General features: G+C 41.7%; 3 protein-coding genes across 12 annotated transcripts in view; 2 read left to right on the forward strand and 1 right to left on the reverse strand.

The window, feature by feature from the left end:
• The window catches only part of LOC146500989 (uncharacterized), a 47640-nt gene extending 41966 nt beyond the window's left edge, over positions 1 to 5674 (forward strand). For all 10 annotated transcript variants that reach the window (XM_085134936.1, XM_085134939.1, XM_085134937.1 and 7 more), the window contains one exon: positions 683 to 5674. In XM_085134936.1, coding sequence (XP_084991062.1) covers positions 683 to 3882 — 3200 coding nt within the window. In that variant the 3' untranslated portion in view covers positions 3883 to 5674. The remainder of the gene's footprint in view (positions 1 to 682) is intronic.
• Positions 5675 to 5807: 133 nt separating this feature from the next.
• On the forward strand, positions 5808 to 8346 carry LOC146500991 (leucine-rich repeat flightless-interacting protein 2-like). Its single transcript, XM_085134954.1, has 6 exons — positions 5808 to 5938; positions 6055 to 6104; positions 6260 to 6374; positions 6496 to 6575; positions 7120 to 7224; positions 7383 to 8346. Exons 1-6 carry the CDS (start codon positions 5815 to 5817, stop codon positions 7488 to 7490), a joined length of 582 nt encoding a protein of 193 aa, XP_084991080.1. The 5' UTR covers positions 5808 to 5814; the 3' UTR covers positions 7491 to 8346.
• A 334-nt stretch (positions 8347 to 8680) lies between these two features.
• tyw5 (tRNA-yW synthesizing protein 5) lies at positions 8681 to 12943 on the reverse strand. The gene is made up of 8 exons (XM_085134950.1): positions 12636 to 12943; positions 11218 to 11372; positions 10960 to 11029; positions 10841 to 10885; positions 10600 to 10737; positions 10416 to 10503; positions 9987 to 10103; positions 8681 to 9912 (listed from the first exon to the last, which is right to left on the reverse strand). The coding sequence occupies exons 1-8, from the start codon at positions 12714 to 12716 to the stop codon at positions 9599 to 9601; spliced, it is 1008 nt and encodes a 335-aa protein (XP_084991076.1). The 5' UTR covers positions 12717 to 12943; the 3' UTR covers positions 8681 to 9598.
• Between the last annotated feature and the right edge of the window lie 55 nt (positions 12944 to 12998).

Genomic DNA, 12998 nt, shown 5'->3' on the forward strand with positions numbered 1-12998 from the left:
GTTAAGAAATTCAGCCTTCATTCAGTTGTTATAAAGGGATAAATTAGTACCAGTCTGTAAACACGTTTCTCTTTTTCTGCAAAGTTTTGCACACTATCAGCTAAAGCGAAGTCAGACTGTAGTGGGAGACAGGCTGACATATTACTGAGAAGCAACTAGAAACATAACGAGAATCACCTCTCTAAGCTTTTCCTTTAAAATATCATCCACTAACAGAGTTGCTTTTTCTATATCATCTTCCATTACTAATGCTTGGCTTTCATGCACCTCAGTCACTTTCACCAGAAACACATAAGTGTTGAATCACGACTAACTTTGTTAATGCGGCTGGTGTTGGTGTGTAAATCCTGATGCATCCTACAGTGAGAGGGTTCTTAAAAGTCAACATCTGGTGTGTGTAGCGAAAATTCAGTTGGAGTATTCCCTTCTTCTTTTCTCTTACATACTCGGGATCAGCAGCCTTATTTTGATTTTCCTGTCTTTCTTCTTCTGCTTCTTTTTTTTTTCTTGTGCTTCCTGGTCATCTTGGCGCTCTGCTTCTCTTTCTGGCCTTTGAATCAGCCAGGTGTTCTGCCTTACCTTGACTTCTGCTGATGCGCTTCCTGATGAAGTGTTGAAAGTCTTGTCTTAAGCCTACACTTTTTTGGCCTTCCATCACCGTATGCTCTTCATGATCTCCCAGGCAACACAGAGGAGACTGAGTTGAGAAGTAGCAGAGAAGAGGAAGAAGTGGGTCCAGAGCAGCAACAAGAAATGCACGAGAAAGCCAAAGAGAATCGTATGAGCTCTGATCTTCTCTGTAATGCTGCTGATGTTTCCACACTGAAAACATCCAGTGAAGAACAGCCTCAAGAAGAACAAGAGACATGCTTACCTGCAGATAAAAACAACACTGGAGAAAATGGTCTCAGTGAGGACTTAAATGCAGAAATCAGTGACTCTCCTGGTACAGAACCCAGTAGCTTTGAGCTGAAAGAGATTGTAACAAGTCCTGATGTTCCAGAAACAGAAATGTCTGAGGAGGCTAATTTAAAAGAGATGAGTAGTCTAAATGTAGTCGAGACAGATGCCAAAAGTGTTAGTGTTGACACCAGTGAGGTGCAAGACAGCAAACAGGAAGCTGTTGAGAAAAGTAGTTTGACAAGTACTGAATTATGTCCTCAACAAAAAGTTGCAGATGTTGCTCCAAAAGAAAATTTAACCGATGAATCCGTTCCAACTGCTTCCAACATTGAAGTTCAACCTGAGCCTGAAAATGCAGAAGAGGCAGAGAACGATGAGGCAGAGGAAATGCCCAGTAAATCTCAGCCTCAGGGTACTCCTGCTTCAGGGAAAAAGAAGAAAAAGAAGAAGAGAGGCAAAAAGAAAGGAGGGGCTCAAGACGACAAGACCAAACAGAAAAATGAAACGGCAAATGAAAAGAAAAAAGACAAAGAACCAGCAGGAAGTAATGGTGGATCTGCTGCAGAACTTACTGTCGATGGCTCTGTCACTCAAACCTTTAAGGAATCAAAGATGGATCGAGTCAAGGAAGAGCAGGACAAGCAAGAAACTGAGGAAGTCAATGCAGTGGAGCTGATCGAATCCAGTAAATGTAAACAAACTGTTTCAAATGAGTGCCATGAAGAAGAAACTTTGGAAACCAACACAGTAGAAGAAGCAGAAATGGTAGTACCTACTCAGGCCATTTGTGAAGCCCAAAAAGAAGTAACAGTGGATCATGTTAAGGATGAACAGAACCAGGAACAAACTTTAGAAACAAAGGCCACAGATACAGTAGAGGCAGAGGAACCTACTCAAAGTTTGTCTCATGCAGAAATTCTCGTGGAAACTGAAACAGACTCCAAAATTGATGATGAAGACCCCAAACTAACTTTAGAAACCAACAAGATCGAAGAAATGGAAGAAGTATCACCTGCTGAAAACCCTTGTCAAACAGAAACTCTCAGCAAAGTAATAGTGGATGATGTTACAGAGGAACAGAATGAGGAAAAAACTTTGGAAATAGAGACTGACAGGGCAGTAGAGACAGAAGAACCCACTGAAAGTTCTTCTCATTTGGAAACCATCAAGGAATCAATAGAAACAGATTCCAAAGAGGGTGATCAAGAGGAGAAACCAACTTTGGAAGTAGAGACATTAGAAGAAGTGGAATCTGTGACCTGTATTGAAAACAGTGAAACTCCCAGTGAAACAATAGCAAATCACGTTACAGAAGAACAGAATGATGAAGAAACTTTGGAAACAGAGACTGTAGAATCAGTAGAGGCACTGAAAAGGGTTGAAACTCTTGAAGAATCCAGAACAGATTCTGAAAAAGATGAACAAGACCACAAGCAAACTTTTGAAAGAGAGAAAGTACCGGAAATGGAAACGGCAGCAAATCCTGATGCAGAGGCCAACATCTGTACAGCCGAACTCAACTCCAACAGTGCAGAGGGAACTGATGGCCTTGACAAAGAGTGTACGTCCAGTGTAGATGATCCTGAAAGGGTCGGTATCTCAACTGATGGTGATGTCATCCATACTGATCAAACAGAAGAGAAAGTAGAGTCTGCTGATGACCGGAAATCTGACAGCACGTCTAACAACACTGAAAACAGCCATGAAATGAGCAGCAACACTGAAAGAGAATCACACGTTGCAACCAATGGTGACATTGCTGCCAATGACTCAGAGTCTGCTTCTGAGAGTAAAGACGACACATTCATCCTGCCACCGTCTGCTGATGACTCCCCTATTGGTGTCAAAGGTTCATCTGACATGGAGCCATCCGAAGTTATAAACTTGGGTACAGATGACCCTCCCACCGACGTTACCAGCGAGGTTCCCGAGGAGTCCGCTGATGGGGAGCCAAGAGCAGAGACTGAACAAGAATGTCCTTCTGCCATTGTCACATCTCTACATCAAGATGGTGATAATTCAGAAAACAAAAATCTGGAAGAACCCAAAGATTTAGTTAATCCAGATGAAAAAAGCAACAGTTGTGATGGTGCATCATCAACAGAAAGCCCTGAAGCCTTAAGCACTGAGACTGTAGTGCAGGACGAAGAACTAAAGGTCAGGGCTGCTGTCGTGTTAGATACACCACAGGCTCCAAAAGAAGCTACTGAAACTGGTTCTTCAGCTGATCTGGAATCGGCTGTCGTGGAAGATCCGCAACATAAAAACGATCAATATGAGGAAGCGTCATCCTTGTCAACTGAGCAACTGCGTGAATCCAACAAAGACCAATCTGAAAATAATAATCAGTTGGAGGATGAAGGGGAAGAGGATGAGGATGAGGAAGATGAAGGGCAGTCTTTTGATTTTGATGACATGGATATGGAAGCAGCTGAAGAATCGACTCGTTCCCAAAATCCAGAGCAGGAAGAAGTTGATGAGGGAGTTGAATTAACAGCAGATGAAACCAACGATGGGCTGTGCCAAAGTAATGCCGAGTCAAATGAAAACAAGCCAGCTGAAGGCAATGATGGAGGCAACCAGGCAGATAAAGACCCAGATATGGTGCCTCAAGAAGACCAGAACTCTGTGGCTCATGAGGAAGCTACCTCAGAAAAGGTGGAAAATGTGTGTGAAGAAGGGAAAAACACACATAAAGAAGAAGCTGGTGAAGAAGACCAGCCAGGCAAAGCTTCAGAGGAAGTCTCGAGCACTGGAGCGCTGGGAGCTGTTGCAGAGAACATTAACCAGACCGTGTCTTCATCAGTAGAGGCAGGGATAGATGTGGTCAAGAATGCATTGCAGGGTGAAGATGCGGATTTACCAAATAGTGCAGACCAAGCGGGCAGCAATAAAGGGGCAGCACAGTCAGGGAAGGAGTCAAAGAAGAGTGGAAAGAAAGGCAAAGGAAAGGGCAAAGAGGAATGTAAGATGTCGTAGTCTACAGATGTGCTTAACATGCCTTTACTATTATTTTACTGATGTTTAGAAAGCGGTTTAAACCTCAAAGCACTTTGATTCTTTCCAAATAAATATTGATGTAAGTTTGTATATTTTCTTAATCTCTTTTCATTGAGCTCATTTGTGCAAACAAACAAAACAATTTGTGGAAAGATGAAATTCTAAACTGTAAGGTAACTGTAGGTTTATACTAGGGCTGGGTATCGTCACTGATTTCTAGAATCGATTCAATCCCGATTCACAGGGTCCCGAATCGATTCGATCCACGATTCGATTTAATTCGATTCGATTTAATTCGATTCGATTCACTTTGATTTGAATCTGGGAAATTTTGACAGTCAGAAATATTATAATTCAGATCAGTACATTTACATATTTTTGTATCTATAAAAAGGAAGCTGACACACCAAGACTTTATCAAAGGTGTAAGCATCACAGCAGAGGCCTTTGTGTCAAAGTAGCTGAGGATAAAACACAGAAAAACATGAAGGTGATTTTCCTGTTCTGGGATTTTATAAAAATTTCTGCAGTAGATCAAAAACGAAAGAAAACCATTAATCAACACATGAACATTACCTCTGAAGTTACAGCGGTTTTATTAGAGACAAGGCTGAGCGTTTTGCATTTTGCATAATTTTAAAAAGTTTAAATTTGTTCAGTATTGAACGGCAGAAATTAGGTTTTATTTTCGGAAGTATATAAAACGAAAAAAAAAAAACGTCGGCTGACAGCGCTGTAAACAACGGTAGACTTGTACGTAACAAGCAAGCGAATAATGCAGAAAACAGTACAGAGAGGGGGGGGGGGGAGAGAGAGAGCGCAAGAGAGCGAGCATGCGAGAGAGAGCTGTGCATCGTGGTCGAAGCAAAACAATAAAAGTCAGAGTTGAATTCATGACTTTGTTTATGTGAAGCCTAGTTTGGATCTTCTTTTGCTGCTGGTTCGGTCAATATTGTTTGGAGAGAGATAAAACTAACAGCTTTAGAATCAGCGCATAAAGGGCGTGAACACAAAGCGCGGACCGCCGACAGATCAGAATCAGTGGGCTGTCGGCTTTCAGCCCCGACTGTGAGAAAGGCAACATCTCACTGATTCTGATCCGCGGTTGGGCTGTGTGTTTAAGTCTTTGTGCAGAATCCATGTTCCTGCTCTCATTTACTGTCTTAGCTGTTTGGTGGTTGTTGAAATTTTGTGAGATTTCACCAGAGATTCTGGCATTTCGGGCAAAATAAATTTATATTAAAAAATCGATTCAGGATTTTAATGAATCGATTGTACGTTATCCAAGCCAGAATCGATTTTAATCGATAAATCGATTATAAAAACCCACCCCTAGTTTATACACATGGGCCATGATGCACTTGATATAACAGGTAACATTTCTTCAGATATTGATGCACATTTATTTTGCTGCTTGTACCATGTCACACATCTCTGATTATATTGCTCTCTAACGGTTCTGCTACAGCATCATTGCATCTTGGTGCAATTTCCGTCATCTACTTATGTCATGAGTCCACAACAAAAATAAATATTAATGGGTAATTGTTATTAAGACTTAAGCTAACAAGCTCAAACATGTTCTGTCCCTAATGTCAGTGTTTAAATGAGTTTAAAGCCATTTTTGCTTTCACGAACTGCACAGAACACGTATGTTAATGTCTGTTTCTTTTTTTATTGCACTAAATGGAAAACAACTTTGAAATGCTAATAAACACCCTGCTGTTACCTGTTTGAAATGTTGCTCTAAATAAATGTTTTTAATGACATTATTTTTAATTAGATATGTTCATTCTTCACATTTACACCTAAATATCATTTTTCTAGCTCATTGTGTGTTGTCATGCAGTGTGACTATAGTCCAGGAAGCTGTGTGCTCTTGCACTGACCCCTCCTCTCCACAGTTTGTGCATGCTAACATCCCCCCTCCCATCCCTCACACACCGCTCCATCACGCCCTCATTGGATGCCTGCTCTGTTGCATGCATCAACCCCAGCCCCCTCCCTATCATCTCTCCGGGTCCTCCCACCCCTGGTATGTGATCTTATTTTCCTTTTTAAGATGGAACAAAGTCGTTGTAATTATTAGACAGTGCAAATATGCTGCGATTCTTTTTTTTTTTTTACCTAAAATATGTGCTTTAATTTCAGAGATTCGCCTGAGGAAACTGGTGGATGAGCGTGAGAAAATGATAGAGCAGGTAAGCAGGTTTATATCATCTACCTGTCAAATCTGTATGAATCTTACTTCTCCAGTTGCACCAGCGCCTCCGGTGACTTGTTTTAAATTCATCGTTTGTTTTGTACTTTTTAAAATTGTTTTTAAAAGATTTGACTGGTGGTGTCTCTATTACAGGTAAAGAAACTAAAAGCCCAGTTGGAACAGAAAACGCAGAAGAACGGCACAGACAGCAGCCCAGACGCTGAAATTATTGAAAATGGAAACGATCCAAACATAATGGAATTACAGAGTAAGTCAAATAAATCAGAAACAGCCTGCTAGTTTTTAAGTTCGTGTCTGTGATTTAAAAAAAATAAATTAAAAAAAAAAAAAAAAAAAAAAAATTAAATCTCTTTTAAAATTCCTTCTAGGAGACTCCAACAGGCAGATCAGCGAGTTGAAGTTCAAACTCGTGAAGTCAGAGCAGGAAGCGACGGCATTAGAACAAAATGTAAGCAGATAAAAATCATTAAATACACTGTGTGTGTTTTATTTTGAAATTTCAGTCACTGCTAATCAGCTAGCTCATTTATCTCTCCCTGCATGCAGGGCAGGTCTGTGTTTAAAGGCCGTCAGTGTCAGATGGCTCTTTGTGATTCTTTTGTTCTCTGGTCAGACCCCAACTCCTTATTCTGCTCTCCATCTAGATGTAGCATTGGATTAACAAATTCTCCACCTGTATGTGGGGTTCCTGTTGGGGAGCTGAAGCTCACCATCTGCAGTTTAAAACTCACTGGAGCTGAACCAGTAAAACAATGAACTAACCAGTCTGACAAACACAAGATGAAATGAGCCGGGGCTTCTGCTTAGCACTAGCTGGATCTTGAAAGTAAAAGTTGAAAGCTTGTGTGTCAAAACATTTCAGACATATTTTAATTGGCTTTTCAAGTACGGAGTGTCAAAGTTTGTAAATTTTCAAAATAAAATGCTCACTTTTAGCACCTTTAAAGACTTAAATGCTGAGCTTTAAATCGTGGACTTTCTTTGTTATGCAGGTGACCAGACTCGAGGGTCAGGTGACGCGCTACAAGTCTGCTGCCGAGAACGCTGAAAAAATTGAGGACGACCTGAAGGCCGAGAAACGGAAACTCCAGAGAGAGGTAGAGTATCGTTTTCTCACCCCAGAATTACAAGGCAAGGCAAGGCAAGTTTATTTGTATAGCACAATTAAACAACAAGGTGATTCAAAGAGCTGGATAATCTAAGAGGCTCTAATTCAAAGGTAATCTGTTTTCTTTCCTCCTGTTCAACCCAACAGCTGCGATCGGCACTAGACAAGATCGAGGAGCTCGAGTCCAACAACAGCCACCTTTCTAAAAGACTGGAGAAGATGAAGTCCAGCCGCGGCATGGCGCAGACTCCATAGCACCAACTGCACGCAGCAGCTTCATCGTGATTTTAACCAAAAACTGGCTTAAAAAGGGAATCATCCTTTCAGCTGCCTAATAGCAACTTTAATAAAACACAAAAAAATCACACAGTTATCCACAGAATAGAGAACACCAACAAGCCATGTGCCATTTCTTTGTTTTCTTTCCGATGAGTGTTTTTCGTAGCATCGTGCTCACACCCAGAAAGTACATAAAGGAACTGAGGGGTGCGCCCGTTCGTGTACTTTCATTGTGACTGTGGCTGAACCAGAACCGGGCCCACAAAATGTTGCGCTTCCTCCCCCAACTCTCTGCTGCTCTTCACTGAGACGTTTCTTCTCCTAACTCAAACGGAGGGAAGAGACATTCAGGACGGTGCACGACGCCGTTAGCCACGGCTCAGACTGTTACCTTCAGCTTCCTGTTGTTGTTTTTTTCTTTTTGCATCCAAAGCCAAACTAGTTTTAAAATGGGGTTAAAGTCTGGGTGTTTGTCAACTATGCAAGATGGTTTTTGTAGCACCTCAAACATGATCTGATCAGTCAGAACATTTTTGGAGTTTTTCACGTAGCCAGCCGTTTACTGAAAGTTTTTGCCCACAGCGTGTATCCGTCTCCTGGGAAATCTCGGAGCTTTTTCCTGCTTCACGTAGTCGGTCACTGGTTGGCTCTTGTGCACTCACATAAACGCTGAGACTTACTGACGAAATGTGACGACAGGGACTCACAAAGCGGTGTTAGCAGGAGATACAGAGCACACTGGGGAGATGCTGCTTCACTGTTTACAGAGCTTTAAACTGTTTGTAAGGAAGCAAAGAACTGTAACCTTCGTGCAATAAAAATTCAAACTGAACTATTTGCTGTTTTTCTATTTAGATGTGCTTTTAATGCACTGGTCGATCACAGGCTTGCCAGGTGATACTGAACGTTGCATCAAAATCTGACTGTACTCTTCCTTGTTAAGTCCATCAGTTTTGACATCTTCAACACCACTGACTGAAATTCAGCTTCACACCATAACAGAGCCTCCACCATGTTTTATATTCCTTCAGAATGGCTCCTTAACAGCGACCTGTCCACTGAGAGCATTTCTGACCAGGCTTCAGTGGAAACTCTGGACTTTCAGCTGATGCATTTATCACGTCCTGTGTCAGGTGTTTGCTGGATTTGTTCCTGTTTTTTTTAAAAAAAACATGATTTTCAAATACTGTTCATCTGCTACATATAGGTCTTTAGGCCTGCCACTTCTTTTGTCAAATTTCTTCAAATTTTTCTATTAACCTGTTGTCTTTAGCATCTTTTGTGACAGGCTGCGAGTAAAAGAGTACCTAAAGATAAAATACAACTTGCTGTTGGCACAATACCAGTTAATTTCTTTAGCTAGGTGCCTAGCATTAATTGTCCTAAATAACAAATAATTTAAGAAATACTGGCCAACACTAGTTCTACCCCTCAGCCTCGTAGGAGATTAATACATCACCTTTTTCTAAAGTTGTGATTTTCAGCAAAACCTTGAGGTTAAGGTCACTTAGATTCAAACTTATCTGAGATTTTTAGTAGCTGCACCTATGGTGTCACTTTGAAGTCCGTACATCATTTGGTTCTCACATTACCGCATTCGCAAACTTGTGTGTCCGCTCGTCTGCCCGGCAGGTTGACAACAATACCTCATCAGCCTTTTACAGCCAAAGGGTAATAATGGAAATGGTCAGGCAGTAGGACTGAAAATGAGTGAAAAAGCAGCCATTGGAGGACCATTGTTCACACCCACTTTAAAAATTTACAAAAAGTCTGACTGCTTAGAAGCAAAATATAAGAGTCTGCTCAAGACTTTTGCACAGTATTTTATCTCTCTTCATGTATCTCCACAAACATGGTCAAGCTGTCAATTGCCATTCAGAAGTGGCCACACCCCTTTCCATTCAGTCTTTAAGCTTTATTAAAGGAATAAACAGGTGAGCTGCATCCATGTTTCCTCTGTGGACTGTCTCATTTTTCAGCTCCAATTTCAATTTTTTGTACACAACACACAGTCAAATTATCAACAGTCGACCTCCACGCTGAGCAAAGCAGTGCTGCTTTACTGGACTCACATGTCTCAGAACTCATCCAGGTTTAGTAAATGGACTGCTGGGTAATGTAGCCTCAGAGTTCTGCTCCGCGTCTATTTTCCCGTTGGAGTACGTCCTCTTCTGAATGCGCTGAATCATGCGCCGCCCGTAGAAGTCCCGATACTCTGCTGGCAGTTCATCCAGAGTGTGAAGCGCCCTCTCCAGGGCCTGAAGTGCTCGCGTTGCAGCCACGGGGTCTTTGTTACCGTACGGATCCTTCTTGTCGTAGCTGTCTGCAGGTAGATGGCGCCAGAAGATATTAACGCCCACTCCAAACTGCAGAGCGAGCGTGTTGTGGAACCACAGAGCTGTGGAAAACAGGGACACTCGGTTCAGTCGTGTTTCATGTTTGGGTGTAGAAGGAATGAAGCACTCCACCTACCGGGGATGAAAAGCAGATCTCCGGGCTCCAGCACGCACTCGTATCTCTTTGCTTTCACAAACTCAGGAAACCGCTTCAGATCGGGGGCATCAATGTCCAAAACCTCTGACTTATCACCTAGTGGGAAACAATGGGAAACACGCTGCTAACCAAGCTCATGCCTGTTAGTGGATAACTTTAACCTGCGTCTTCAAAAGCCAACATTTAGCAACCTGAATGCTAAACCAGTAGGTACTTGTTCTTCTAATGTGTTTGAGAAGATCCTGCAGATATCTCCAAAAACGGGCATCTCATGGCAGAATCATCTGCAAAACCTCTTCATGTGATTTTGGTGCTAACTGTCCCTTTACAAAGAGTGGACACAGTAGATGCGATACTTTTTCAGCATTAAAACTAACAGGAAGTCCTGTTTTTTTTACAGCCACTAACCTGACAGGTAGAGGTGCAAAGCATCCTGGGGGCTGTAGAGGATCACTCTCTTTGTCCCGGTCACCTGAGCCAGCAGGTTGTCCATCACCTAAAGAAACCAAAGTGCAAAAAACCAAGAAGAAGGGACCGTGCATGTTTAGAAAAATACACCGACAGTCCTGCAACAGCTGCCTCTGAAACTCACATCGTAGTGCGTCCACAGCTGCAGACCACAGGAGCTGATGCGGAACACGCTGGAGAAGAACTGCTCAGGTTCAAAGAAGTCAGGTGTGTGAAAGTCCTCCGCCAAGCCCGGGAACTGTTTGCTGAGCTCAGCCGGTTCCTGCAGGAGAGAAGAGAAAGCTCCTGTAGTCAGGACTTGCAATGTATACCCCAAAAAAGTCATCAGGCTCCATTCTTTGTGAGATTGAAAGTCTTCTTTGTACCTTTCGGACGTCCTCCCCAAGCGAACGAAGGTAGTAGCTCTCATCCTGAAACCAAACCCAGCAGTTTCTCATTAAAAGAATACATTTGTGTATTTTATTATGTGCTTTCTGATCCTCACCTCACACAGGAAGAAGTCAGAATGTTTCTTCTCTGATGCTCTTCTCACAAATTCATTAAATGGCAGAGTCCTGTCAACGTGGATCACATGACAGGTGTGGAGATTTACTGCTTTCTGTGTGTTTACATCTATCACTGTGAGGACATTTTGGCTCTTTGTAGCTTTAAAGAGCTGTGTGACACTCAGAGCTGGTTTAATAAAACCAGTTCTTCATTCTTAAAAAGCAATACAAACTTGTGTGTGTGCACGTCAGCTTACTTGTAGGCAAAGTTCTTGTGAAGGAAATCCATCTGGGGCACCGTGGACACATGAATCTTCACCTCCTTGTCTCCTCCTTTTTCTCCAAGATAGTCAACTGTCCACTTCTCCAGGCAGGGACCCAGAGACACACCTCTGAGAACAGCCGGTCGACGCTGCAGGGATAACAAACCCGAGGAGACACTTCACTCCAGTCTTTATCACTGATTTCAAATTAACGTGCCTACGATCCAAAAGTTAAGCAATTTATTTGATCCCCACTGGACAATGGAAGACAACACAGTCCAATAGCAATAAAACGTTTTTTCTGTACCAACATGATGATCCTTTAAAGAGCTAATTGATAAAAATCGGCATATGTCAGCATGGTGTGCAGTGTGTCCTTAAAAAAAATGAATAAAGTGGAGGACAAAAGAAGAAGCAGTTTCAGCGGCAGTTGCAGTATACAGTGTGTCAGGTGGATGAGTTGTACAGGGAGATGGTCACAGGCAGGAATGATTTCCTGTGTCGTTCAGTGGTGCTTTTTGGACTAGACTGAAACGTCATCCAAAGAAGAGCTTTGGATGTCCTTCAAGAAACCTGGAGAACTATTTCTGAAGACAACTTAAAGAAAGCTGCCAAAGAGAGTTCAGGTTGTATTTCAGAATAAAGGTGGTCAGAAAAATGTTAAATTTAAAGCTTGTTAGAATTATACAAACTCTGTTTTTGCCTTATAAAATGTGTTTCCGTGTGTGTGTGTATTTGAATAAATTGCTGTCTCTATTTGCCACGTTCTGGGCAAAATACAAAGAAATTAGGGATGACTGAGACACTGCACAACACTGCATGCATAAAAACTTCCCTGGTAGCAGTGAAGTATTAGTAACAAAGTCCAAGTTGATTATTTTTACTGTGAAAGTTTTTCCGTTGTCTTGGATTGTGTCTGGAAAAGCTTCACACTTTTTCACAACCAAATTAAACCTCAGCCTAAACAATTTGTTAGCTTGAATGCTGAAGATCGGCTCTTTGATTTTAGGAGGGAGAGGAACTGAAATGTACTTTCTCAGGCTTCACATCCCTTCAGAATAAACGTCCTTTTACCTGGATTAGGATATAAATCATTCAAATTATCTCTAGCTGCAGCATTAAAGCAAAATACACGTAAATGAATCGATAATACGGATCCAATACATAATTCATGTGATTCTCCATAAGGAGCACTTTTAGTATTTTAAGAAAATTTTGATGTTATAATTTGTTTATTTTTACTTTTATAGTGTATTTTCTGTGGCAATAAGAAGTGGCTGGATTCTTTTTATAAAGCAGGCTGTGGTGGAGAATTAAAAATGTATGAGTGAGTGTGATGGTGCTCGTGTGAACTGCTGCTGTCACTTTTTCCTGCGGCCCTGCCCTCGTGCAGTGAAGCACATCCGTCTCACCTGTGGATAAATGTTCCTCAGAAACACCTCCCTGTCTACTGCTGCGAAGACCGGCACAGGTATTTTCTCCTGGAGCTCCATTTAACATGATTTAACGTAGAAAGTCTTCAGTCAGTGATTGTAAACACTCACACTGGGTGTTACATTATCAATGTTCCCCATAGAAACGAAAAATAACTGTAAAAGTTGGCTTTAAAAGAAAAGCGGGATAAACTTTAAATTATTCGTAATTGCTAGGCTTATTTTAATGATATTTTTTTTTAAAAACTGCGTCACTGTGTGTTTTATGAATATCTGTTTGCAGGTTTTTAATGCGTGACGTGTTTCTAACCGGAAGATACAAGAGGGTGGACAAGAAAGCTT

The sequence above is a fragment of the Neolamprologus multifasciatus genome, chromosome 16 (genome assembly GCF_963576455.1).
Source record: "Neolamprologus multifasciatus chromosome 16, fNeoMul1.2, whole genome shotgun sequence".
Lineage (NCBI taxonomy): Eukaryota > Metazoa > Chordata > Actinopteri > Cichliformes > Cichlidae > Neolamprologus > Neolamprologus multifasciatus.

Bases quoted from the DNA above. Each gene is read 5' to 3' on its own strand.
- LOC146500991 (XM_085134954.1), top strand. From the start codon at position 5,815: ATGCTAACATCCCCCCTCCCATCCCTCACACACCGCTCCATCACGCCC. The intron at 5,939-6,054 runs GTATGTGATCTT...CTTTAATTTCAG, and splicing joins TCCGGGTCCTCCCACCCCTG to AGATTCGCCTGAGGAAACTG. The intron at 6,375-6,495 runs GTAAGTCAAATA...AATTCCTTCTAG, and splicing joins AAACATAATGGAATTACAGA to GAGACTCCAACAGGCAGATC.
- tyw5 (XM_085134950.1), bottom strand. From the start codon at position 12,716: ATGGAGCTCCAGGAGAAAATACCTGTGCCGGTCTTCGCAGCAGTAGAC. The intron at 10,886-10,959 runs GTGAGGATCAGA...GTTTGGTTTCAG, and splicing joins CTGACTTCTTCCTGTGTGAG to GATGAGAGCTACTACCTTCG. The intron at 10,738-10,840 runs GTACAAAGAAGA...TCTCTCCTGCAG, and splicing joins TTGGGGAGGACGTCCGAAAG to GAACCGGCTGAGCTCAGCAA.